The sequence below is a fragment of the Oncorhynchus mykiss genome, chromosome 28 (assembly GCF_057628025.1).
Source record: "Oncorhynchus mykiss isolate SJ-2025 chromosome 28, ASM5762802v1, whole genome shotgun sequence".
In the NCBI taxonomy this organism is placed as follows: domain Eukaryota; kingdom Metazoa; phylum Chordata; class Actinopteri; order Salmoniformes; family Salmonidae; genus Oncorhynchus; species Oncorhynchus mykiss.
Window position 1 is genome coordinate 44,768,326 of NC_143049.1, and position 27,874 is coordinate 44,796,199.

The window sequence follows — 27,874 nt, forward strand, 5'->3', positions numbered from 1 at the left end:
TACCCGAAACGTTTGACCCAAGTTAAACAATTTAAAGGCAATGCTACCAAATACTGATCGAGTGCATGTGAACTTCTGACCCACTGGGAATGTGATGAAAGAAATAAAAGCTGAAATTAAATCATTCTCTCTACTATTATTCTGACATTTCACATTATTGAAATATAGTGGTGATCCCAACTGACCTAAGACAGGGAATTTTCACGATTAAATGTCAGGAATTGTGAAAAACTGAGTTAAAATGTATTTGGCTAAGGTGTATGTAAACTTCCGACTTCAACTGTAGATACATCCAGTTAGGGGTGTCGGTGGATTGAAGAGTCTGTGAAGGCTCTTTACCCATAATGCACCTCAACTGTAAAAACAAAAACAATGTCAATCACAACATAGGAAAGGAAGGGTTTGGCTCAAATACCCTGCAATAAGCAACAGGGTTGGGTTCCATTACATTTCAATTCAGTCAATTCAGTAAGTTCTCAAGATCTGAAGTTCTGATTTTTCCTCATTGCTTCAAAGAGCTCTCATGTATAAAGTAGAGGTTGGCTCTTACGTACTCTACATACGATAAGAAACAGTGGATGGAGGATGGATGGATGACATGCAATAGTCTCTGTCCAGTAGAGAGCGTTAGAGCTTCAGCCTCCTGGTCTGCTGCTTGATCCTAGTGCAGATCTACCGCTGAGGGAAACAACATAGAACTTCATGTTACCTGTCAGTAGAGGTTGGTGTCTTTTACCTTCATGTTACCTGTCAGCAGTTTGAGTTAGTGTTGATGTCAGCAGAGGTTGGTGTCTCTTACCTTCATGTTACCTGTCAGTAGAGGTTGGTGTCTCTTACCTTCATGTTACCTGTCAGTAGAGGTTGGCTGTCTTTTACCTTCAGGTGTTTTGGTCACTCTGTGGAGACTCCGCCCCCTCTGACATAAGAGAAAATGTTTCCTGAAAAACCTGTTTAATATACAGTATAATGACACCTACTCTTCTGTAATGGTGGGCTGGTGTCTGCTGCACTTCCAGTCTGTGTCCTCACTCCATCCCTCTCTCCTGTCCTCACTCCATCTCTCTCTCCGGTCTTCTCTGTGCATTTGTCCTGACGTAAGTTGAGCTCCTCTGGCACTTCACTCTCCTCTTCTCCCTCTCCCTCCACCTCTTCTTCCTCTCCCTCTTCCTCTCCCTCTCCCTCCTGTGACTCTGTATCTCCCAGCTCTGTTTCAATTTCTCTCTCCTGGGGTTCCATAGTGTCTTCCTGCAGCACTCTCTCCTCCTCAGCCTCCCTTCTGGCCTTCTCCTGTGTCTCTGGAAGAACACACAGGAACACAGATACACACACATGCACACAGACACACACACACACACACACACACACACACACACACACACACACACACACACACACACACACACACACACACACACACACATACACACACACAAAAATGTCACGGGATATTGATTGGTTGGTTAGTTGATTGATTGGTCGATCGATAAAACTACAGACAAGACACCTTTAGTGGCCTGTGTCTTCCATCTCTCTCTGTTCTGATAAACCTCTTCGTTCCACAGAGCCTTGAAGTTCTTCAGGTCCACAGCCAGTAGAGAAAAATGTCCAGTAGCACTGCCCTCTGATCCGGTACTCTTTACACTACCACGCTTAGCATCCTCACAGCTAATACTGTTTAGACTGGAGAGAGGAGAGGAGAAAAGAAGAGAAGAGAAGAGAAGAGAAGAGAAGAGAAGAGAAGAGAAGAGAAGAGAGGAGAGGAGAGTAGTAAAAAGAAAAAGGTATCTACATGGTTGACAGGGAGAAGACTTATAGTTAACTGAGACTGGACCACTAGAGGAGAGATAGTTTCTACAGGGTTGACAGAGAGGAGACTTATAGTTAACTGAGACTGGACCACTAGAGGAGAGATAGTTTCTACAAGGTTGACAGAGAGGAGACTTATAGTTAACTGAGACTGGACCACTAGAGGATAGATAGTTTCTACAGGGTTAACAGGGTGAAGACTGTGAAGTTGCCAACTCTCCTTTAAAGCACGGAGTGGAGGCCTGTGTTTGGGATAACAGCAGTGTTTAATCCTCCATAGACTCGACCACACAGCGGGTATAACAGTGTATAAGAGGGTATAACAGGGAATAACAGTGCAACCCTTCACAGGCCCTGAAACTCATTTTGGCTTTCTCAGTCCTTGGAGCCGGATGACCACATCATCTCCTGGACCCAGTGCCACAAACTGATAGGTCCAGAAGATACACTGTATTGGCGATGCTCTCTTTTCCTACAGGAGAAACAGGAAGTAGAAGCCGGTACCAGGAAGTAGAAGCAGGAATTGTGGTACCTGGAGCGCCTGAACCCTGCCAGGCTGAGTGACGCCTCGTTGATGAGCGGAATGACAATCTTCTCCGTCATTTCTGTCAACACGGTGAAGGTTGGAACCACAATGAAGTCTATAAACCCTGGAGACAGACACATAGAGAGGCCAGTGGTTATCAACCGTGTTTTAACCGTGGCACATCTTGATGGGATAAACAATTCTACAGCACAGCTAACATTTCCCTATTCATTTATTTACTGGTAATGACTTGTATTTTTATTTTGGTTATTTAGCAGAGCGTACCTGTCCCCCCGCGGGAATCGAACCCACAACACTGGCGCTGCAAAAGCCATGCTTTACCAACCAAGGCACATGGGACTCTCTCATCTGATCCATATTACAAATCATCTATTTTTTTGTGACAAACATTTTTTGTAGATTAAATTGGGTTTTGGATATTTAAAAAAAAAACAATTGTCTAGAGACGAGTGGTTTTCTGCATTTTAAAGGTGCAACCACAGACACAAAGCCATGCTCTGTTTGTTTCTATGGCAGAGGCTATGGTATAGCTAAGCCTATTCAGACTTGCTTGTGCTAATGCTTCTCACAAGCAAAGTGAAATTATACAAATTAATTTGCTGATCATGCGCAGCCCTCGAATGACATCGGGTTCGAGTCCAGGCTCTGGTTGGGCCACTCAAGGACATTCAGAGACTTGTCCCGAAGCTACTCCTGAAGCTGTCTTGGCTGTGTGCTTAGGGTCGTTGTCCTGTTGGAAGGTGAACCTTCGCACCAGTCTGAGGTACTGAGCGCGCTGGAGCAGGTTTTCATCAAGGATCTCTCTGTACTTTGCTCCGTTCATCTTTCCCTCGATCCTGACTTGTCTCCCAGTCCCTGCCGCTCAAAAACATCCCTACAGCATGATGCTGCCACCACCATGCTTCACCATAGGGATGGTGCCACGTTTCCTCCAGACATGACGCTTGGCATTCCACAGAGGAACTCCGTAGCTCTGTCAGAGTGACAATCGGGTTCTTGGTGATCTCCCTGACCAATTCTCCCCAATTGTTCTTCTCCCCAATTGTTTGGCTGGGCAGCCAGCTCTAGGAAGAGTCTTGGTGGTTCCAAACTGCTTCCATTTAAGAATGATGGAGGCCACTGTGTTCTTGGTGCCCTTAAATTATGAATACATTTTTTGGTACCCTTCTCCAGATCTGTGCCTTGACACAATCCTGTTTCGGAGCTCTACGGACATTTCTTTCAACCTCATGGCTTGGTTTTTGCTCTGACATGCACTGTCAACTGTGGGATCTTATATAGACACGTGTGCCTTTCTAAATCATGTCGAATCAATTGAATTTACCACAGGTGGACTCCAATCAAGTTTTAGAAACAACTCAAGGATGATCAATGGAAACAGAATGTACCTGAACTCAATTTAGAGTCTCATAGCAAAGGGTTGGAATACTTATGTAAATAATGCTTTCTATAAAGATTTATAAAAACCTGTTTATGGGGTATTGTGTGTCTCTTTTTAAAATCCATTTTAGAATTAGGCTGTAAAGTAACAAAATATGGAAAAATGGAAGGGGTCTGAATACTTCCCAAACGGACTGTATATCACAATGTATGATACTTACTTTACTGTTCATGGAAATGTATCACATATGTCAGGGTTGAGGTTATGTAACTCACCTATCTGGGACTGGGCCACCATGGTTGACTTGTTGTCAGGGTTGAGGTTATATAACTCACCTATCTGGGACTGTGCCACCATGGTTGACTTGCGGTCACACAGAGGAGAGAAGGGCAGTCCTAGTTCAGCCTCCTTATCGCCCTGGAGACACACAGCACATCACATGATCAACATGATGACATCACACCGTCAATAACCCAATCAAGACATGGCATATGGGAGTGTAGTGAGACACCCAATGGACTGGAAGATTCTCTTCTCAACACTGATCTTGAAAAAAACGTAAAAACATGAAAATCAATCAATTCACCATCATTAACACATTGGAAAAATATAATTATTTATTATTGAAACATTGAAATACTATGTATGACAGAGAAAAACACATTGGTACAATTTAAAGCCAAGTGGCAAACAATAATGCAGGCACCAGGTACTGGGGATGGAGGTGTGACTAGGTACTGGGGATGGAGGTGTGACTAGGTACTGGGGATGGAGGTGTGACTAGATATTAGTGATGGAGGTGTGACTAGGTATTAGTGATGGTGGTGTGACTAGGTACTGGGGATGGAGTTGTGACTAGATATTAGTGATGGAGGTGTGACTAGGTATTAGTGATGGTGGTGTGACTAGGTACTGGGGATGGAGGTGTGACTAGATATTAGTGATGGAGGTGTGACTAGGTACTGGGGATGGAGGTGTGACTAGATATTAGTGATGGAGGTGTGACTAGGTATTAGTGATGGTGGTGTGACTAGGTACTGGGGATGGAGGTGTGACTAGATATTAGTGATGGAGGTGTGACTAGGTACTGGGGATGGAGGTGTGACTAGGTACTAGGGATGGAGATGTGACTAGGTACTAGGGATGGAGATGTGACTAGGTACTAGGGATGGAGGTGTGACTAGATATTAGTGATGGAGGTGTGACTAGGTACTGGGGATGGAGGTGTGACTAGATATTAGTGATGGAGGTGTGACTAGATATTAGTGATGGAGGTGTGACTAGGTACTGGGGATGGAGGTGTGACTAGATATTAGTGATGGAGGTGTGACTAGATACTGGGGATGGAGGTGTGACTAGGTACTAGGGATGGAGGTGTGACTAGGTATTAGTGATGGAGGTGTGACTAGATATTAGTGATGGAGGTGTGACTAGGTACTGGGGATGGAGGTGTGACTAGGTACTGGGGATGGAGGTGTGACTAGGTATTAGTGATGGAGGTGTGACTAGGTATTAGTGATGGTGGTGTGACTAGGTACTGGGGATGGAGGTGTGACTAGATATTAGTGATGAAGGTGTGACTAGGTACTGGGGATGGAGGTGTGACTAGATATTAGTGATGGAGGTGTGACTAGGTATTAGTGATGGTGGTGTGACTAGGTACTGGGGATGGAGGTGTGACTAGATATTAGTGATGGAGGTGTGACTAGGTATTAGTGATGGTGGTGTGACTAGGTACTGGGGATGGAGGTGTGACTAGATATTAGTGATGGAGGTGTGACTAGGTATTAGTGATGGTGGTGTGACTAGGTACTGGGGATGGAGGTGTGACTAGATATTAGTGATGGAGGTGTGACTAGGTACTGGGGATGGAGGTGTGACCAGGTACTAGGGATGGAGGTGTGACCAGGTACTAGGGATGGAGGTGTGACCAGGTACTAGGGATGGAGATGTGACTAGGTACTAGGGATGGAGATGTGACTAGGTACTAGGGATGGAGATGTGACTAGGTACTAGGGATGGAGGTGTGACTAGATATTAGTGATGGAGGTGTGACTAGGTACTGGGGATGGAGGTGTGACTAGATATTAGTGATGGAGGTGTGACTAGGTACTGGGGATGGAGGTGTGACCAGGTACTAGGGATGGAGGTGTGACCAGGTACTAGGGATGGAGGTGTAACCAGGTACTAGGGATGGAGGTGTGACTAGGTACTAGGGATGGAGATGTGACTAGGTACTAGGGATGGAGATGTGACTAGGTACTAGGGATGGAGGTGTGACCAGGTACTAGGGATGGAGGTGTGACTTCTTAAAACCTCTTAAGGATCGGCCCCTTTTTTTCTCAATTTTCGCCTAAAATGACATACCCAAATCTAACTGCCTGTAGCTCAGTAGCCCTGAAACAAGGATATGCATTTTCTTGGTACCATTAGAAAGGAAGCACTTTGAAGTTTGTGGAAATGTGAAAGGAATGTAGTAGAATATAACACAATAGATCTGGTAAAAGATCATACAAAGGCAAAAAAAATAATGTATTTTTTGTTTCCATCATCTTTGAAACGCAAGACAAAGGTTATAATGTATTATTCCAGCCCAGGTGCATTTTAGATATGGCCACTAGATGGCAGCAGTGTATGTGCCGAGTTTTAGTCTGATCCAATGAACCATTGCATTTCTATTCAAAATGTTTGAATGTCAAGACTGCCCAAATGTGCCTAATTTGTTTATTAATAACTTTTCATGTTCAAAACTGTGAACTCTCCTCAAACAGTAGCATGGTATTATTTCACTGTAATATCTACTGTAAATTGGACAGTGCAGTTAGATTAACAAGAATTTAAGCTTTCTGCCCATATCAGATATGTCTATGTCCTGGGAAATGTTCTTGTTACTAACAACCTCATGCTAATCTCATTAGTCTAAGTTAGCTCAACCGTCCCGTGGAAGGGACAACAATCCCAAAAAAGTTGCGTTTGAGCGAATCAGTTGCGTTGTTTAGGTAGGGGTGGTAAACATAAGATAGCCCTATTTGGTAAAAGACCAAGTCCATATTATGGCAAGAACAGCTCAAATAAGCAAAGAGAAATGACAGCCCATCAATACTTTAAGACATTAAGGTCAGTCAATTTGTTTCTTCAAGTGCAGCCGCAAAAACCATCAAGTGCTATGATGAAACAGGCTCTCAGGAGGACCGCCACAGGAAAGGAAGACGCAGAGTTACCTCTGCTGCAGAGGATGATTTCATTAGAGTTAGCTGCACCTCAGTTTTCACCCCAAAAAATACTTCACAGAGTTCAAGTAACAGACACATCTCAACATCAACTGTTCAGAGGAGACTGCGTGAATCAGGCCTTCATGGTTGAATTGCTGCAAAGAAACCACAACGGACACCAATAAGAAGAAGAGACTTGCTTGAGCCAAGAAACACGATCAATGGACATTAGACCAGTGGAAATCTGATAATACTATAAGGCTATAAGACCTGTCAACACAGCATAATAAACTATAACACCTCCCTCTGCAACTGGATCCTGGACTTCCTGACAGGCCGCCCCCAGGTGGTGAGGGTAGGTAGCAACACATCTCCCATGCTGATCCTCAACACTGGAGCTCCCCAGGGGTGCGTGCTCAGTCCCCTCCTGTTCTCCCTGTTCACCCACGACTGCATGGCCAGGCACGACTCCAACACCATCATTAAGTTTGCTGACGACACGACAGTGGTAGGCCTGATCACCGACAACGACAAGACAGCCTATAGGGAGGAGTTCAGAGACCTGACCGTGTGGAGCCAGAATAACAACCAATCCCTCAATGTGACCCAAGACTAAGGAGATGATTGTGGACTACAGGAAAAGGAGCACCAAGCACGTCCCCATTCTCATCGACGGGGCTGTAGTGGAGCAGGTTGGGAGCTTCAAATTCCTTGGTTTCCACATCAATAACAAACTAGATTGGTCCAAACACACCAAGAGAGTTGTGAAGAGGGCACGACAAAGCCTATTCCCCCACAGCAAACTAAAAAGACTTGGCATGGGTCCTGAGATCTTTAAAAGGTTCTACAGCTGCAACATCGAGAGCATTCTGACCGGTTGCATCACTGCCTGGTAAGGCAACTGCTCGGCCTCCGACCACAATGCACTTCAGAGGGTAGTGGGTACGGCCCAGTACATCACTGGGGCTAAGCTGCCTGCCATCCAGGACCTCTACACCAGCCGGTGTCAGAGGAAGGCCCTGAAAATTGTCAAAGACTCCAGTCACCCCAGTCATAGACTGTTCTCTCTACTACCGCATGGCAAGTGGTACCGGTGTGCCAAGTCTAGGACAAAAAGGCTTCTCAACAGTTTTTACCCCCAAGCCATAAGACTCCTGAACAGGTAATCAAATGGCTACCCGGATGATTTACATTGTGTGCCTCCCCCAACCCCTCTTTTACGCTGCTGCTACTCTCGGTTTATCTTATATGCATAGTCACTTTAACTATACATTCATGTACATACTACCTAAATTGGCCCGACTAACAGGTGTCTGTATATAGCCTTGCTACTCTTATTTCAAATGTATTTTTACTGTTGTTTTATTTCTTTACTTAACTACATACCTTTTTTTGTCACCATTGGTTAGAGCCTGTAAGTTAGCATTTCACTGTAAGGTTTACACGTGTTGTATTCGGGGCACGTGATAAATAAACTTTGATTTGATTTGATATCACCCTGTAAGTGTTGTCAACACGGCATAATAAACTAGAACCCTATAAGTCCTGTCAACACAGAATAATTAGAGGTCAAGGGTTAGAAGTCAGAGGTTACCGGTCTGAAGAACTCCTCCAGAAGGGATGCTGTCCAGCGGTAGTATAGGGTTAGAGGTCAGAGGTTACCTGTCTGAAGAACTCCTCCAGAAGGGATGCTGTCCAGCGGTGGTGTAGGGTTAGAGGTCAGAGGTTACCTGTCTGAAGAACTCCTCCAGAAGGGATGCTGTCCAGCGGTGGTATAGGGTTAGAGGTCAGAGGTTTCCTGTCTGAAGAACTCCTCCAGAAGGGAAGCTGTCCAGCGGTGGTATAGGGTTAGAGGTCAGAGGTCAGAGGTTACCTGTCTGAAGAACTCCTCCAGAAGGGATGCTGTCCAGCGGTGGTATAGGGTTAGAGGTCAGAGGTTACCTGTCTGAAGAACTCCTCCAGAAGGGATGCTGTCCAGCGGTGGTATAGGGTTAGAGGTCAGAGGTTTCCTGTCTGAAGAACTCCTCCAGAAGGGAAGCTGTCCAGCGGTGGTATAGGGTTAGAGGTCAGAGGTCAGAGGTTACCTGTCTGAAGAACTCCTCCAGAAGGGATGCTGTCCAGCGGTGGTATAGGGTTAGAGGTCAGAGGTTTCCTGTCTGAAGAACTCCTCCAGAAGGGAAGCTGTCCAGCGGTGGTATAGGGTTAGAGGTCAGAGGTCAGAGGTTACCTGTCTGAAGAACTCCTCCAGAAGGGATGCTGTCCAGCGGTGGTATAGGGTTAGAGGTCAGAGGTTTCCTGTCTGAAGAACTCCTCCAGAAGGGAAGCTGTCCAGCGGTGGTATAGGGTTAGAGGTCAGAGGTCAGAGGTTACCTGTCTGAAGAACTCCTCCAGAAGGGATGCTGTCCAGCGGTGGTGCAGGTCCCATGTCTTAGCTGGGTGGCTGATATCAGCTGTATGGAGCAGCAAAGACATGGCTTTGGGTTTATCAATCCTGGTGGACACACACACACACGCGCGTGGTTAGATAGTTAACAGTAGAGACAGGGCTTTGGGTTTATCAATCCTGGTGGACACACACACACACACGCGCGCGGTTAGATAGTTAACAGTAGAGACAGGGCTCTGGGTTTCTCATTTCTGGAGAAGGAGACAGAGAGATAGAAGGGTAAATCCATGACATCACAGCAGACAGTCTGTATGTGTTGTAACAACGACAAGGTCGGAGATCAGCAGACAGTCTGTATGTGTTGTAACAACGACAAGGTCAGGGTTCAGCAGAGAGTCTTTATGTGTTGTAACAACGACAAGGTCGGAGATCAGCAGACAGTCTGTATGTGTTGTAACAACGACAAGGTCAGGGTTCAGCAGAGAGTCTTTATGTGTTGTAACAACGACAAGGTCAGAGTTCAGCAGACAGTCTGTATGTGTTGTAACAACGACAAGGTCAGGGTTCAGCAGAGAGTCTTTATGTGTTGTAACAACGACAAGGTCAGAGTTCAGCAGACAATCTGTATGTGTTGTAACAACGACAAGGTCAGAGTTCAACAGACAGTCTGTATGTGTTGTAACAATGACAAGGTCAAAGTTCAGCAGACAGTCTGTATGTGTTGTAACAATGGCAAAGTCAGAGTTCACTCAACATGTATCTATCAGTCTGACCCAGCAGGAACTAATAGAGGATCAGGACAGTGGTGACAGAGGAGAGGACAGGAACTAATAGAGGATCAGGACAGTGCTGACAGAGTAGAGGACAGGAACTAATAGAGGATCAGGAGAGATGAGAGGACAGGAACTAATAGAGGATCAGGACAGATGAGAGGACAGGAACTAATAGAGGATCAGGACAGAGGAGAGGACAGGAACTAATAGAGGATCAGGACAGATGAGAGGACAGGAACTAATAGAGGATCAGGACAGATGAGAGGACAGGAACTAATAGAGGATCAGGACAGAGGAGAGGACAGGAACTAATAGAGGATCAGGACAGTGGTGACAGAGGGGAGGACAGGAACTAATAGAGGATCAGGACAAAGGAGAGGACAGGAACTAATAGAGAATCAGGACAGAGGAGAGAACAGGAACTAATAGAGGATAGAGGATCGGGACAGATTGGAGGACAGGAACGAATAGAGGTTCAGGACAGAGGAGAGGACAGGAACTAATAGAGGATCAGGACAGAGGAGAGTACAGGAACTAATAGAGGATCAGGACAGAGGAGAGGACAGGAACTAATAGAGGATCAGGACAGTGGTGACAGAGGAGAGGAACTAATAGAGGATCAGGACAGAGGAGAGGACAGGAATTAATAGAGGATCAGGACAGAGGAGAGAACAGGAACTAATAGAGGATCAGGACAGATGCGAGGACAGGAACGAATAGAGGTTCAGGACAGAGGAGAGGACAGGAACTAATAGAGGATCAGGACAGAGGAGAGTACAGGAACTAATAGAGGATCAGGACAGAGGAGAGGACAGGAACTAATAGAGGATCAGGACAGTGGTGACAGAGGAGAGGAACTAATAGAGGATCAGGACAGAAGAGAGGACAGAAACTAATAGAGGATCAGGACAGTGCTGACAGAGTAGAGGACAGGAACTAATAGAGGATCAGGGCAGAGCAGAGAACAGGAACTAATAGAGGATCAGGACAGTGCTGACAGAGTAGAGGACAGGAACTAATAGAGGATCAGGGCAGAGCAGAGAACAGGAACTAATAGAGGGTCAGGACAGAGGAGAGGACAGGAACTAATAGAGGATCAGGACAGTGGTGACAGAGGAGAGAACAGGAACTAATAGAGGATCAGGACAGATGACAGGACAGGAACTAATAGAGGATCAGGACAGAGGAGAGGACAGGAACTAATAGAGGATCAGGACAGAGGAGAGGACAGGAACTAATAGAGGATCAGGACAGATGAGAGGACAGGAACTAATAGAGGTTCAGGACAGAGGAGAGGGCAGGAACTAATAGAGGATCAGGACAGAGGAGAGGACAGGAACTAATAGAGGATCAGGACAGTGGTGACAGAGGAGAGGACAGGAACTAATAGAGGATCAGGACAGTGGTGACAGAGGAGAGAACAGGAACTCATAGAGGATCAGGACAGTTGTGACAGAGGAGAGGAGAGGAACTAATAGAGGATCAGGACAGTGGTGACAGAGGAGAGGACAGGAACTAATAGAGGATCAGGACAGTGCTGACAGAGGAGAGGACAGGAACTAATAGAGGATCAGGATAGATGAGAGGACAGGAACTAATAGAGGATCAGGACAGATGAGAGGACAGGAACTAATAGAGGATCAGGACAGATGAGAGGACAGGAACTAATAGAGGATCAGGACAGAGGAGAGAACAGGAACTAATAGAGGATCAGGACAGATGAGAGGACAGGAACGAATAGAGGTTCAGGACAGAGGAGAGGACAGGAACTAATAGAGGATCAGGACAGAGGAGAGTACAGGAACTAATAGAGGATCAGGACAGAGGAGAGGACAGGAACTAATAGAGGATCAGGACAGTGGTGACAGAGGAGAGGAACTAATAGAGGATCAGGACAGAAGAGAGGACAGAAACTAATAGAGGATCAGGACAGTGCTGACAGAGTAGAGGACAGGAACTAATAGAGGATCAGGGCAGAGCAGAGAACAGGAACTAATAGAGGATCAGGACAGTGCTGACAGAGTAGAGGACAGGAACTAATAGAGGATCAGGGCAGAGCAGAGAACAGGAACTAATAGAGGGTCAGGACAGAGGAGAGGACAGGAACTAATAGAGGTTCAGGACAGAGGAGAGAACAGGAACTAATAGAGGATCAGGACAGACGAGAGGACAGGAACTAATAGAGGATCAGGACAGATGAGAGGACAGGAACTAATAGAGGATCAGGACAGATGAGAGGACAGGAACTAATAGAGGATCAGGACAGAGGAGAGGACAGGAACTAATAGAGGATCAGGACAGTGGTGACAGAGGGGAGGACAGGAACTAATAGAGGATCAGGACAAAGGAGAGGACAGGAACTAATAGAGAATCAGGACAGAGGAGAGAACAGGAACTAATAGAGGATAGAGGATCGGGACAGATTGGAGGACAGGAACGAATAGAGGTTCAGGACAGAGGAGAGGACAGGAACTAATAGAGGATCAGGACAGAGGAGAGTACAGGAACTAATAGAGGATCAGGACAGAGGAGAGGACAGGAACTAATAGAGGATCAGGACAGTGGTGACAGAGGAGAGGAACTAATAGAGGATCAGGACAGAGGAGAGGACAGGAATTAATAGAGGATCAGGACAGAGGAGAGAACAGGAACTAATAGAGGATCAGGACAGATGCGAGGACAGGAACGAATAGAGGTTCAGGACAGAGGAGAGGACAGGAACTAATAGAGGATCAGGACAGAGGAGAGTACAGGAACTAATAGAGGATCAGGACAGAGGAGAGGACAGGAACTAATAGAGGATCAGGACAGTGGTGACAGAGGAGAGGAACTAATAGAGGATCAGGACAGAAGAGAGGACAGAAACTAATAGAGGATCAGGACAGTGCTGACAGAGTAGAGGACAGGAACTAATAGAGGATCAGGGCAGAGCAGAGAACAGGAACTAATAGAGGATCAGGACAGTGCTGACAGAGTAGAGGACAGGAACTAATAGAGGATCAGGGCAGAGCAGAGAACAGGAACTAATAGAGGGTCAGGACAGAGGAGAGGACAGGAACTAATAGAGGATCAGGACAGTGGTGACAGAGGAGAGAACAGGAACTAATAGAGGATCAGGACAGATGACAGGACAGGAACTAATAGAGGATCAGGACAGAGGAGAGGACAGGAACTAATAGAGGATCAGGACAGAGGAGAGGACAGGAACTAATAGAGGATCAGGACAGATGAGAGGACAGGAACTAATAGAGGTTCAGGACAGAGGAGAGGGCAGGAACTAATAGAGGATCAGGACAGAGGAGAGGACAGGAACTAATAGAGGATCAGGACAGTGGTGACAGAGGAGAGGACAGGAACTAATAGAGGATCAGGACAGTGGTGACAGAGGAGAGAACAGGAACTCATAGAGGATCAGGACAGTTGTGACAGAGGAGAGGAGAGGAACTAATAGAGGATCAGGACAGTGGTGACAGAGGAGAGGACAGGAACTAATAGAGGATCAGGACAGTGCTGACAGAGGAGAGGACAGGAACTAATAGAGGATCAGGATAGATGAGAGGACAGGAACTAATAGAGGATCAGGACAGATGAGAGGACAGGAACTAATAGAGGATCAGGACAGATGAGAGGACAGGAACTAATAGAGGATCAGGACAGAGGAGAGAACAGGAACTAATAGAGGATCAGGACAGATGAGAGGACAGGAACGAATAGAGGTTCAGGACAGAGGAGAGGACAGGAACTAATAGAGGATCAGGACAGAGGAGAGTACAGGAACTAATAGAGGATCAGGACAGAGGAGAGGACAGGAACTAATAGAGGATCAGGACAGTGGTGACAGAGGAGAGGAACTAATAGAGGATCAGGACAGAAGAGAGGACAGAAACTAATAGAGGATCAGGACAGTGCTGACAGAGTAGAGGACAGGAACTAATAGAGGATCAGGGCAGAGCAGAGAACAGGAACTAATAGAGGATCAGGACAGTGCTGACAGAGTAGAGGACAGGAACTAATAGAGGATCAGGGCAGAGCAGAGAACAGGAACTAATAGAGGGTCAGGACAGAGGAGAGGACAGGAACTAATAGAGGTTCAGGACAGAGGAGAGAACAGGAACTAATAGAGGATCAGGACAGACGAGAGGACAGGAACTAATAGAGGATCAGGACAGTGGTGACAGAGTGGAGGACAGGAACTAATAGAGGATCAGGACAAAGGAGAGGACATGAACTAATAGAGAATCAGGACAGAGGAGAGAACAAGAACTAATAGAGGATCAGGACAGATGAGAGGATACGAACGAATAGAGGTTCAGGACAGAGGAGAGGACAGGAACTAATAGAGGATCAGGACAGAGGAGAGAACAGGAACTAATAGAGGATCAGGACAGATGAGAGGACAGGAACGAATAGAGGTTCAGGACAGAGGAGAGGACAGGAACTAATAGAGGATCAGGACAGAGGAGAGGACAGGAACTAATAGAGGATCAGGACAGATGAGAGGACAGGAACGAATAGAGGTTCAGGACAGAGGAGAGGACAGGAACTAATAGAGGATCAGGACAGAGGAGAGGACAGGAACTAATAGAGGATCAGGACAGAGGAGAGGACAGGAACTAATAGAGGACCAGGACAGTGGTGACAGAGGAGAGGAACTAATAGAGGATCAGGACAGAGGAAAGGACAGGAACTAATAGTAGATCATGACAGAGGAGAGGACAGGAACTAATAGAGGATCAGGACAGTGCTGACAGAGTAGAGGACAGGAACTAATAGAGGAACAGGGCAGAGCAGAGAACAGGAACTAATAGAGGAGAGGACAGTGCTGACAGAGTAGAGGACAGGAACTAATATAGGATCAGGGCAGAGCAGAGGACAGGAACTAATAGAGGATCAGGACAGTGGTGACAGAGGAGAGAACAGGAACTAATAGAGGATCAGGACAGATGACAGGACAGGAACTAATAGAGGATCAGGACAGAGGAGAGGACAGGAACTAATAGAGGATCAGGACAGAGGAGAGGACAGGAACTAATAGAGGATCAGGACAGATGAGAGGACAGGAACTAATAGAGGATCAGGACAGAGGAGAGGGCAGGAACTAATAGAGGATCAGGACAGAGGAGAGGACAGGAACTAATAGAGGATCAGGACAGTGGTCACAGAGGAGAGGACAGGAACTAATAGAGGATCAGGACAGTGGTGACAGAGGAGAGAACAGGAACTCATAGAGGATCAGGACAGTTGTGACAGATGAGAGGACAGGAACTAATAGAGGATCAGGACAGATGAGAGGACAGGAACTAATAGAGGATCAGGACAGATGAGAGGACAGGAACGAATAGAGGTTCAGGACAGAGGAGAGGACAGGAACTAATAGAGGATCAGGACAGAGGAGAGGACAGGAACTAATAGAGGATCAGGACAGAGGAGAGGACAGGAACTAATAGAGGATCAGGACAGTGGTGACAGAGGAGAGGAACTAATAGAGGATCAGGACAGAGGAGAGGACAGGAATTAATAGAGGATCAGGACAGAGGAGAGAACAGGAACTAATAGAGGATCAGGACAGATGCGAGGACAGGAACGAATAGAGGTTCAGGACAGAGGAGAGGACAGGAACTAATAGAGGATCAGGACAGAGGAGAGTACAGGAACTAATAGAGGATCAGGACAGAGGAGAGGACAGGAACTAATAGAGGATCAGGACAGTGGTGACAGAGGAGAGGAACTAATAGAGGATCAGGACAGAAGAGAGGACAGAAACTAATAGAGGATCAGGACAGTGCTGACAGAGTAGAGGACAGGAACTAATAGAGGATCAGGGCAGAGCAGAGAACAGGAACTAATAGAGGATCAGGACAGTGCTGACAGAGTAGAGGACAGGAACTAATAGAGGATCAGGGCAGAGCAGAGAACAGGAACTAATAGAGGGTCAGGACAGAGGAGAGGACAGGAACTAATAGAGGATCAGGACAGTGGTGACAGAGGAGAGGACAGGAACTAATAGAGGATCAGGACAGATGACAGGACAGGAACTAATAGAGGATCAGGACAGAGGAGAGGACAGGAACTAATAGAGGATCAGGACAGAGGAGAGGACAGGAACTAATAGAGGATCAGGACAGATGAGAGGACAGGAACTAATAGAGGTTCAGGACAGAGGAGAGGGCAGGAACTAATAGAGGATCAGGACAGAGGAGAGGACAGGAACTAATAGAGGATCAGGACAGTGGTGACAGAGGAGAGGACAGGAACTAATAGAGGATCAGGACAGTGGTGACAGAGGAGAGAACAGGAACTCATAGAGGATCAGGACAGTTGTGACAGAGGAGAGGAGAGGAACTAATAGAGGATCAGGACAGTGGTGACAGAGGAGAGGACAGGAACTAATAGAGGATCAGGACAGTGCTGACAGAGGAGAGGACAGGAACTAATAGAGGATCAGGATAGATGAGAGGACAGGAACTAATAGAGGATCAGGACAGATGAGAGGACAGGAACTAATAGAGGATCAGGACAGATGAGAGGACAGGAACTAATAGAGGATCAGGACAGAGGAGAGAACAGGAACTAATAGAGGATCAGGACAGATGAGAGGACAGGAACGAATAGAGGTTCAGGACAGAGGAGAGGACAGGAACTAATAGAGGATCAGGACAGAGGAGAGTACAGGAACTAATAGAGGATCAGGACAGAGGAGAGGACAGGAACTAATAGAGGATCAGGACAGTGGTGACAGAGGAGAGGAACTAATAGAGGATCAGGACAGAAGAGAGGACAGAAACTAATAGAGGATCAGGACAGTGCTGACAGAGTAGAGGACAGGAACTAATAGAGGATCAGGGCAGAGCAGAGAACAGGAACTAATAGAGGATCAGGACAGTGCTGACAGAGTAGAGGACAGGAACTAATAGAGGATCAGGGCAGAGCAGAGAACAGGAACTAATAGAGGGTCAGGACAGAGGAGAGGACAGGAACTAATAGAGGTTCAGGACAGAGGAGAGAACAGGAACTAATAGAGGATCAGGACAGACGAGAGGACAGGAACTAATAGAGGATCAGGACAGTGGTGACAGAGTGGAGGACAGGAACTAATAGAGGATCAGGACAAAGGAGAGGACATGAACTAATAGAGAATCAGGACAGAGGAGAGAACAAGAACTAATAGAGGATCAGGACAGATGAGAGGATACGAACGAATAGAGGTTCAGGACAGAGGAGAGGACAGGAACTAATAGAGGATCAGGACAGAGGAGAGAACAGGAACTAATAGAGGATCAGGACAGATGAGAGGACAGGAACGAATAGAGGTTCAGGACAGAGGAGAGGACAGGAACTAATAGAGGATCAGGACAGAGGAGAGGACAGGAACTAATAGAGGATCAGGACAGATGAGAGGACAGGAACGAATAGAGGTTCAGGACAGAGGAGAGGACAGGAACTAATAGAGGATCAGGACAGAGGAGAGGACAGGAACTAATAGAGGATCAGGACAGAGGAGAGGACAGGAACTAATAGAGGATCAGGACAGTGGTGACAGAGGAGAGGAACTAATAGAGGATCAGGACAGAGGAAAGGACAGGAACTAATAGTAGATCATGACAGAGGAGAGGACAGGAACTAATAGAGGATCAGGACAGTGCTGACAGAGTAGAGGACAGGAACTAATAGAGGAACAGGGCAGAGCAGAGAACAGGAACTAATAGAGGAGAGGACAGTGCTGACAGAGTAGAGGACAGGAACTAATATAGGATCAGGGCAGAGCAGAGGACAGGAACTAATAGAGGATCAGGACAGTGGTGACAGAGGAGAGAACAGGAACTAATAGAGGATCAGGACAGATGACAGGACAGGAACTAATAGAGGATCAGGACAGAGGAGAGGACAGGAACTAATAGAGGATCAGGACAGAGGAGAGGACAGGAACTAATAGAGGATCAGGACAGATGAGAGGACAGGAACTAATAGAGGATCAGGACAGAGGAGAGGGCAGGAACTAATAGAGGATCAGGACAGAGGAGAGGACAGGAACTAATAGAGGATCAGGACAGTGGTCACAGAGGAGAGGACAGGAACTAATAGAGGATCAGGACAGTGGTGACAGAGGAGAGAACAGGAACTCATAGAGGATCAGGACAGTTGTGACAGATGAGAGGACAGGAACTAATAGAGGATCAGGACAGATGAGAGGACAGGAACTAATAGAGGATCAGGACAGATGAGAGGACAGGAACGAATAGAGGTTCAGGACAGAGGAGAGGACAGGAACTAATAGAGGATCAGGACAGAGGAGAGGACAGGAACTAATAGAGGATCAGGACAGAGGAGAGGACAGGAACTAATAGAGGATCAGGACAGTGGTGACAGAGGAGAGGAACTAATAGAGGATCAGGACAGAGGAAAGGACAGGAACTAATAGTAGATCATGACAGAGGAGAGGACAGGAACTAATAGAGGATCAGGACAGTGCTGACAGAGTAGAGGACAGGAACTAATAGAGGAACAGGGCAGAGCAGAGAACAGGAACTAATAGAGGAGAGGACAGTGCTGACAGAGTAGAGGACAGGAACTAATATAGGATCAGGGCAGAGCAGAGGACAGGAACTAATAGAGGATCAGGACAGTGGTGACAGAGGAGAGAACAGGAACTAATAGAGGATCAGGACAGATGACAGGACAGGAACTAATAGAGGATCAGGACAGAGGAGAGGACAGGAACTAATAGAGGATCAGGACAGAGGAGAGGACAGGAACTAATAGAGGATCAGGACAGATGAGAGGACAGGAACTAATAGAGGTTCAGGACAGAGGAGAGGGCAGGAACTAATAGAGGATCAGGACAGAGGAGAGGACAGGAACTAATAGAGGATCAGGACAGTGGTGACAGAGGAGAGGACAGGAACTAATAGAGGATCAGGACAGTGGTGACAGAGGAGAGAACAGGAACTCATAGAGGATCAGGACAGTTGTGACAGAGGAGAGGAGAGGAACTAATAGAGGCTCAGGACAGTGGTGACAGAGGAGAGGACAGGAACTAATAGAGGATCAGGACAGTGCTGACAGAGGAGAGGACAGGAACTAATAGAGGATCAGGAGAGATGAGAGGACAGGAACTAATAGAGGATCAGGACAGATGAGAGGACAGGAACTAGTAGAGGATCAGGACAGATGAGAGGACAGGAACTAATAGAGGACCAGGACAGAGGAGAGGACAGGAACTAATAGAGGATCAGGAGAGATGAGAAGACAGGAACTAATAGAGGATCAGGAAAAAGGAGAAGACAGGAACTAATAGAGGATCAGGACAGAGGAGAGGACAGGAACTAATAGAGGATCAGGACAGTGGTGACAGAGGGGAGGACAGGAACTAATAGAGGATCAGGACAAGGGAGAGGACAGGAACTAATAGAGAATCAGGACAGAGGAGAGAACAGGAACTAATAGAGGATCGGGACAGATTGGAGGACAGGAACGAATAGAGGTTCAGGACAGAGGAGAGGACAGGAACTAATAGAGGATCAGGACAGAGGAGAGTACAGGAACTAATAGAGAATCAGGACAGAGGAGAGGACAGGAACTAATAGAGGCTCAGGACAGTGGTGACAGAGGAGAGGAACTAATAGAGGATCAGGACAGAGGAGAGGACAGGAACTAATAGAGGATCAGGACAGAGGAGAGAACAGGAACTAATAGAGGATCAGGACAGAGGAGAGGACAGAAACTAATAGAGGATCAGGACAGTGGTGACAGAGTGGAGGACAGGAACTAATAGAGGATCAGGACAAAGGAGAGGACAGAAACTAATAGAGAATCAGGACAGAGGAGAGAACAGGAACTAATAGAGGATCAGGACAGAGGAGAGGACAGGAACTAATAGATGATCAGGACAGTGGTGACAGAGGAGAGGAACTAATAGAGGATCAGGACAGAGGAGAGGACAGGAACTAATAGAGGATCAGGACAGAGGAGAGAACAGGAACTAATAGAGGATCGGGACAGATGAGAGGACAGGAACGAATAGAGGTTCAGGACAGAGGAGAGGACAGGAACTAATAGAGGATCAGGACAGAGGAGAGAACATGAACTAATAGAGGATCAGGACAGATGAGAGGACAGGAACGAATAGAGGTTCAGGACAGAGGAGAGGACAGGAACTAATAGAGGATCAGGACAGAGGAGAGTACAGGAACTAATAGAGGATCAGGACAGAGGAGAGGACAGGAACTAATAGAGGATCAGGACAGTGGTGACAGAGGAGAGGAACTAATAGAGGATCAGGACAGAGGAGAGGACAGAAACTAATAGAGGATCAGGACAGTGCTGACAGAGTAGAGGACATGAACTAATAGAGGATCAGGGCAGAGCAGAGAACAGGAACTAATAGAGGATCAGGACAGTGCTGACAGAGTAGAGGACAGGAACTAATAGAGGATCAGGGCAGAGCAGAGAACAGGAACTAATAGAGGGTCAGGACAGAGGAGAGGACAGGAACTAATAGAGAATCAGGACAGAGGAGAGAACAGGAACTAATAGAGGATCAGGACAGACGAGAGGACAGGAACTAATAGAGGATCAGGACAGTGGTGACAGAGTGGAGGACAGGAACTAATAGAGGATCAGGACAAATGAGAGGACAGGAACTAATAGAGGATCAGGACAGAGGAGAGAACAGGAACTAATAGAGGATCAGGACAGATGAGAGGACAGGAACTAATAGAGGATCAGGACAGATGAGAGGACAGGAACGAATAGAGGTTCAGGACAGAGGAGAGGACAGGAACTAATAGAGGATCAGGACAGAGGAGAGGACAGGAACTAATAGAGGATCAGGACAGAGGAGAGGACAGGAACTAATAGAGGAGAGGACAGTGGTGACAGAGGAGAGGAACTAATAGAGGATCAGGACAGAGGAGAGGACAGGAACTAATAGAGGATCAGGACAGAGGAGAGAACAGGAACTAATAGAGGATCAGGACAGAGGAGAGGACAGGAACTAATAGAGGATCAGGACAGAGGAGAGGGCAGGAACTAATAGGGGATCAGGACAGAGGAGAGGACAGGAACTAATAGAGGATCAGAACAGAGGAGAGGACAGGAACTAATAGAGGATCAGGACAGAGGAGAGAACAGGAACTAATAGAGGATCAGGACAGAGGAGAGGACAGGAACTAATAGAGGATCAGGACAGAGGAGAGGACAGGAACTAATAGAGGATCAGGACAGAGGAGAGGACAGGAACTAATAGGGGATCAGGACAGAGGAGAGGACAGTAACTAATAGAGGATCAGGACAGAGGAGAGGACAGGAACTAATAGAGGATCAGGACAGAGGAGAGGACAGGAAATAATAGAGGATCAGGACAGAGGAGAGGGCAGGAACTATTAGAGGATCAGGACAGAGGAGAGGACAGGAAATAATAGAGGATCAGGACAGTGGTGACAGAGGAGAGAACAGGAACTAATAGAGAATCAGGACAGTGGTGACAGAGGAGAGGACAGGAACTAATAGAGGATCAGGACAGTGGTGGCAGAGGAGAGGACAGGAACTAATAGAGGATCAGGACAGTGCTGACAGAGGAGAGGTCAGGAACTAATAGAGGATCAGAACAGAGGAGAGGACAGGAACTAATAGAGGATCAGGACAGAGGAGAGAACAGGAACTAATAGAGGTTCAGGACAGAGGAGAGGACAGGAACTAATAGAGGATCAGGACAGTGCTGAAAGAGGAGAGGTCAGGAACTAATAGAGGATCAGAACAGAGGAGAGGACAGGAACTAATAGAGGATCAGGACAGAGGAGAGAACAGGAACTAATAGAGGATCAGGACAGAGGAGAGGACAGGAACTAATAGAGGATCAGGACAGAGGAGAGGACAGGAACTAATAGGGGATCAGGACAGAGGAGAGGACAGGAACTAATAGAGGATCAGGACAGATGAGAGGACAGGAACTAATAGAGGATCGGGACAGTGGTGACAGAGGAGGGAACAGGAACTAATAGAGGATCAGAACAGAGGAGAGGACAGGAACTAATAGAGGATCAGGACAGAGGAGAGGACAGGAACTAATAGAGGATCAGGACAGAGGAGAGGACAGGAACTAATAGAGGATCAGGACAGATGAGAGGACAGGAACGAATAGAGGTTCAGGACAGAGGAGAGGACAGGAACTAATAGAGGATCAGGACAGAGGAGAGAACATGAACTAATAGAGGATCAGGACAGATGAGAGGACAGGAACGAATAGAGGTTCAGGACAGAGGAGAGGACAGGAACTAATAGAGGATCAGGACAGAGGAGAGTACAGGAACTAATAGAGGATCAGGACAGAGGAGAGGACAGGAACTAATAGAGGATCAGGACAGTGGTGACAGAGGAGAGGAACTAATAGAGGATCAGGACAGAGGAGAGGACAGAAACTAATAGAGGATCAGGACAGTGCTGACAGAGTAGAGGACATGAACTAATAGAGGATCAGGGCAGAGCAGAGAACAGGAACTAATAGAGGATCAGGACAGTGCTGACAGAGTAGAGGACAGGAACTAATAGAGGATCAGGGCAGAGCAGAGAACAGGAACTAATAGAGGGTCAGGACAGAGGAGAGGACAGGAACTAATAGAGGATCAGGACAGCGGAGAGAACAGGAACTAATAGAGGATCAGGACAGACGAGAGGACAGGAACTAATAGAGGATCAGGACAGTGGTGACAGAGTGGAGGACAGGAACTAATAGAGGATCAGGACAAATGAGAGGACAGGAACTAATAGAGGATCAGGACAGAGGAGAGAACAGGAACTAATAGAGGATCAGGACAGATGAGAGGACAGGAACTAATAGAGGATCAGGACAGATGAGAGGACAGGAACGAATAGAGGTTCAGGACAGAGGAGAGGACAGGAACTAATAGAGGATCAGGACAGAGGAGAGGACAGGAACTAATAGAGGATCAGGACAGAGGAGAGGACAGGAACTAATAGAGGAGAGGACAGTGGTGACAGAGGAGAGGAACTAATAGAGAAACAGGACAGAGGAGAGGACAGGAACTAATAGAGGATCAGGGCAGAGGAGAGAACAGGAACTAATAGAGGATCAGGACAGAGGAGAGGACAGGAACTAATAGAGGATCAGGACAGAGGAGAGGGCAGGAACTAATAGGGGATCAGGACAGAGGAGAGGACAGGAACTAATAGAGGATCAGAACAGAGGAGAGGACAGGAACTAATAGAGGATCAGGACAGAGGAGAGAACAGGAACTAATAGAGGATCAGGACAGAGGAGAGGACAGGAACTAATAGAGGATCAGGACAGAGGAGAGGACAGGAACTAATAGAGGATCAGGACAGAGGAGAGGACAGGAACTAATAGGGGATCAGGACAGAGGAGAGGACAGTAACTAATAGAGGATCAGGACAGAGGAGAGGACAGGAACTAATAGAGGATCAGGACAGAGGAGAGGACAGGAAATAATAGAGGATCAGGACAGAGGAGAGGGCAGGAACTATTAGAGGATCAGGACAGAGGAGAGGACAGGAAATAATAGAGGATCAGGACAGTGGAGACAGAGGAGAGAACAGGAACTAATAGAGAATCAGGACAGTGGTGACAGAGGAGAGGACAGGAACTAATAGAGGATCAGGACAGTGGTGGCAGAGGAGAGGACAGGAACTAATAGAGGATCAGGACAGTGCTGACAGAGGAGAGGTCAGGAACTAATAGAGGATCAGAACAGAGGAGAGGACAGGAACTAATAGAGGATCAGGACAGAGGAGAGAACAGGAACTAATAGAGGTTCAGGACAGAGGAGAGGACAGGAACTAATAGAGGATCAGGACAGTGCTGAAAGAGGAGAGGTCAGGAACTAATAGAGGATCAGAACAGAGGAGAGGACAGGAACTAATAGAGGATCAGGACAGAGGAGAGAACAGGAACTAATAGAGGATCAGGACAGAGGAGAGGACAGGAACTAATAGAGGATCAGGACAGAGGAGAGGACAGGAACTAATAGGGGATCAGGACAGAGGAGAGGACAGGAACTAATAGAGGATCAGGACAGATGAGAGGACAGGAACTAATAGAGGATCAGGACAGTGCTGACAGAGGAGGGAACAGGAACTAATAGAGGATCAGAACAGAGGAGAGGACAGGAAATAAGAGAGGATCAGGACAGAGTAGAGAACAGGAACTAATAGAGGTTCAGGACAGAGGAGAGGACAGGAACTAATAGAGGTTCAGGACAGACGAGAGGACAGGGACTAATAGAGGATCAGGACAGAGGAGAGGACAGGAACTAATAGAGGATCAGGACAGAGGAGAGGACAGGAACTAATAGAGGTTCAGGACAGACGAGAGGACAGGAACTAATAGAGGATCAGGACAGTGGAGAGGACAGGAACTAATAGAGGATCAGGACAGTGGTGACAGAGGAGAGGACAGGAACTAATAGAGAATCAGGACAGTGGTGACAGAGGAGAGAACAGGAACTAATAGAGGATCAGGACAGATGAGAGGACAGGAACTAATAGAGGATCAGGACAGTGGTGACAGAGGAGAGAACAGGAACTCATAGAGGATCAGGACAGTGCTGACAGAGGAGAGAACAGGAACTAATAGAGGATCGGGACAGTGGTGACAGAGGAGAGAACAGGAACTAATAGAGAATCAGGACAGAGGAGAGGACAGGAACTAATAGAGGTTCAGGACAGACGAGAGGACAGGAACTAATAGAGGATCAGGACAGAGGAGAGAACAGGAACTAATAGAAGATCAGGACAAAGGAGAGGACAGGAACTAATAAAGGATCAGGACAGAGGAGAGAACAGGAACTAATAGAGGATCAGGTCAGAGGAGAGGACAGGAACTAATTGAGGATCAGGACAGAGGTGAGGACAGGAACTAATAGAGGATCAGGACAGAGGAGAGGACATGAACGAATAGAGGTTCAGGACAGAGGAGAGGACAGGAACAAATAGAGGATCAAGACAGTGCTGAAAGAGGAGAGGTCAGGAACTAATAGAGGATTAGGACAGAGGAGAGGACAGGAACTAATAGAGGATGAGGACAGAGGAGAGGACAGGAACTAATAGAGGATCAGGACAGAGGAGAGAACAGGAACTAATAGAGGATCAGGTCAGAGGAGAGGACAGGAACTAATTGAGGATCAGGACAGAGGTGAGGACAGGAACTAATAGAGGATCAGGACAGAGGAGAGGACAGGAACTAATAGAGGATCAGGACAGAGGAGAGAACAGGAACTAATAGAGGATCAGGACAGAGGAGAGGACAGGAACTAATTGAGGATCAGGACAGAGGAGAGGACAGGAACTAATAGAGGATCAGGACAGAGGAGAGGACAGGAACTAATAGAGGATCAGGACAGAGGAGAGGACAGGAACTAATTGAGGATCAGGACAGAGGAGAGGACAGGAACTAATAGAGGATCAGGACAGAGGAGAGGACAGGAACTAATAGAGGATCAGGACAGATGAGAGGACAGGAACTAATAGAGGATCGGGACAGTGGTGACAGAGGAGGGAACAGGAACTAATAGAGGATCAGAACAGAGGAGAGGACAGGAACTAATAGAGGATCAGGACAGAGTAGAGAACAGGAACTAATAGAGGTTCAGGACAGACGAGAGGACAGGAACTAATAGAGGATAGGACAGTGGAGAGGATAGGAACTAATAGAGGATCAGGACAGTGGTGACAGAGGAGAGGACAGGAACTAATAGAGAATCAGAACAGTGGTGACAGAGGAGAGAACAGGAACTAATAGAGGAGCAGGACAGTGCTGACAGAGGAGAGGACGGGAACTAATAGAGGATCAGGACAGAGGAGAGGACAGGAACTAATAGAGAATCAGGACAGATGAGAGGATAGGAACTAATAGAGGATCAGGACAGAGGAGAGAACAGGAACTACTAGAGGATCAGGACAGAGGAGAGGACAGGATCTAATAGAGGATCAGGACAGAGGAGAGGACAGGAACTAATACAGGATCAGGACAGAGGAGAACACAGGAACTAATAGAGGATCAGGACAGATGAGAGGACAGGAACTAATAGAGGATCAGGACAGTGCTGACAGAGGAGAGAACAGGAACTAATAGAGGATCAGAACAGAGGAGAGGACAGGAAATAAGAGAGGATCAGGACAGAGTAGAGAACAGGAACTAATAGAGGTTCAGGACAGAGGAGAGGACAGGAACTAATAGAGGTTCAGGACAGACGAGAGGACAGGGACTAATAGAGGATCAGGACAGAGGAGAGGACAGGAACTAATAGAGGATCAGGACAGAGGAGAGGACAGGAACTAATAGAGGTTCAGGACAGACGAGAGGACAGGAACTAATAGAGGATCAGGACAGTGGAGAGGACAGGAACTAATAGAGGATCAGGACAGTGGTGACAGAGGAGAGGACAGGAACTAATAGAGAATCAGGACAGTGGTGACAGAGGAGAGAACAGGAACTAATAGAGGATCAGGACAGATGAGAGGACAGGAACTAATAGAGGATCAGGACAGTGGTGACAGAGGAGAGAACAGGAACTCATAGAGGATCAGGACAGTGCTGACAGAGGAGAGAACAGGAACTAATAGAGGATCGGGACAGTGGTGACAGAGGAGAGAACAGGAACTAATAGAGAATCAGGACAGAGGAGAGGACAGGAACTAATAGAGGTTCAGGACAGACGAGAGGACAGGAACTAATAGAGGATCAGGACAGAGGAGAGAACAGGAACTAATAGAAGATCAGGACAAAGGAGAGGACAGGAACTAATAAAGGATCAGGACAGAGGAGAGAACAGGAACTAATAGAGGATCAGGTCAGAGGAGAGGACAGGAACTAATTGAGGATCAGGACAGAGGTGAGGACAGGAACTAATAGAGGATCAGGACAGAGGAGAGGACATGAACGAATAGAGGTTCAGGACAGAGGAGAGGACAGGAACAAATCGAGGATCAAGACAGTGCTGAAAGAGGAGAGGTCAGGAACTAATAGAGGATTAGGACAGAGGAGAGGACAGGAACTAATAGAGGATGAGGACAGAGGAGAGGACAGGAACTAATAGAGGATCAGGACAGAGGAGAGAACAGGAACTAATAGAGGATCAGGTCAGAGGAGAGGACAGGAACTAATTGAGGATCAGGACAGAGGTGAGGACAGGAACTAATAGAGGATCAGGACAGAGGAGAGGACAGGAACTAATAGAGGATCAGGACAGAGGAGAGAACAGGAACTAATAGAGGATCAGGACAGAGGAGAGGACAGGAACTAATTGAGGATCAGGACAGAGGAGAGGACAGGAACTAATAGAGGATCAGGACAGAGGAGAGGACAGGAACTAATAGAGGATCAGGACAGAGGAGAGGACAGGAACTAATTGAGGATCAGGACAGAGGAGAGGACAGGAACTAATAGAGGATCAGGACAGAGGAGAGGACAGGAACTAATAGAGGATCAGGACAGATGAGAGGACAGGAACTAATAGAGGCTCGGGACAGTGGTGACAGAGGAGGGAACAGGAACTAATAGAGGCTCGGGACAGTGGTGACAGAGGAGGGAACAGGAACTAATAGAGGATCAGAACAGAGGAGAGGACAGGAACTAATAGAGGATCAGGACAGAGTAGAGAACAGGAACTAATAGAGGTTCAGGACAGACGAGAGGACAGGAACTAATAGAGGATAGGACAGTGGAGAGGATAGGAACTAATAGAGGATCAGGACAGTGGTGACAGAGGAGAGGACAGGAACTAATAGAGAATCAGG

The 27,874-nt window shown here is 46.9% G+C and overlaps 1 protein-coding gene across 1 annotated transcript in view; it reads right to left on the minus strand.

Moving 5' to 3' along the window:
* Window positions 1-429: 429 nt before the first annotated feature.
* Window positions 430-27,874, minus strand: part of LOC110508296 (dual specificity calcium/calmodulin-dependent 3',5'-cyclic nucleotide phosphodiesterase 1A-like) — an 82,362-nt gene continuing 54,917 nt past the window's right edge. The window contains exons 10-15 of the mRNA XM_090225644.1: window positions 9,317-9,437; window positions 4,010-4,151; window positions 2,339-2,456; window positions 1,505-1,680; window positions 978-1,295; window positions 430-678 (exon numbers count right to left, since the gene is read on the minus strand). Of these exons, the coding sequence (XP_090081770.1) occupies window positions 662-678; window positions 978-1,295; window positions 1,505-1,680; window positions 2,339-2,456; window positions 4,010-4,151; window positions 9,317-9,437 (892 nt within the window). The 3' untranslated portion in view covers window positions 430-661. The remainder of the gene's footprint in view (window positions 679-977; window positions 1,296-1,504; window positions 1,681-2,338; window positions 2,457-4,009; window positions 4,152-9,316; window positions 9,438-27,874) is intronic.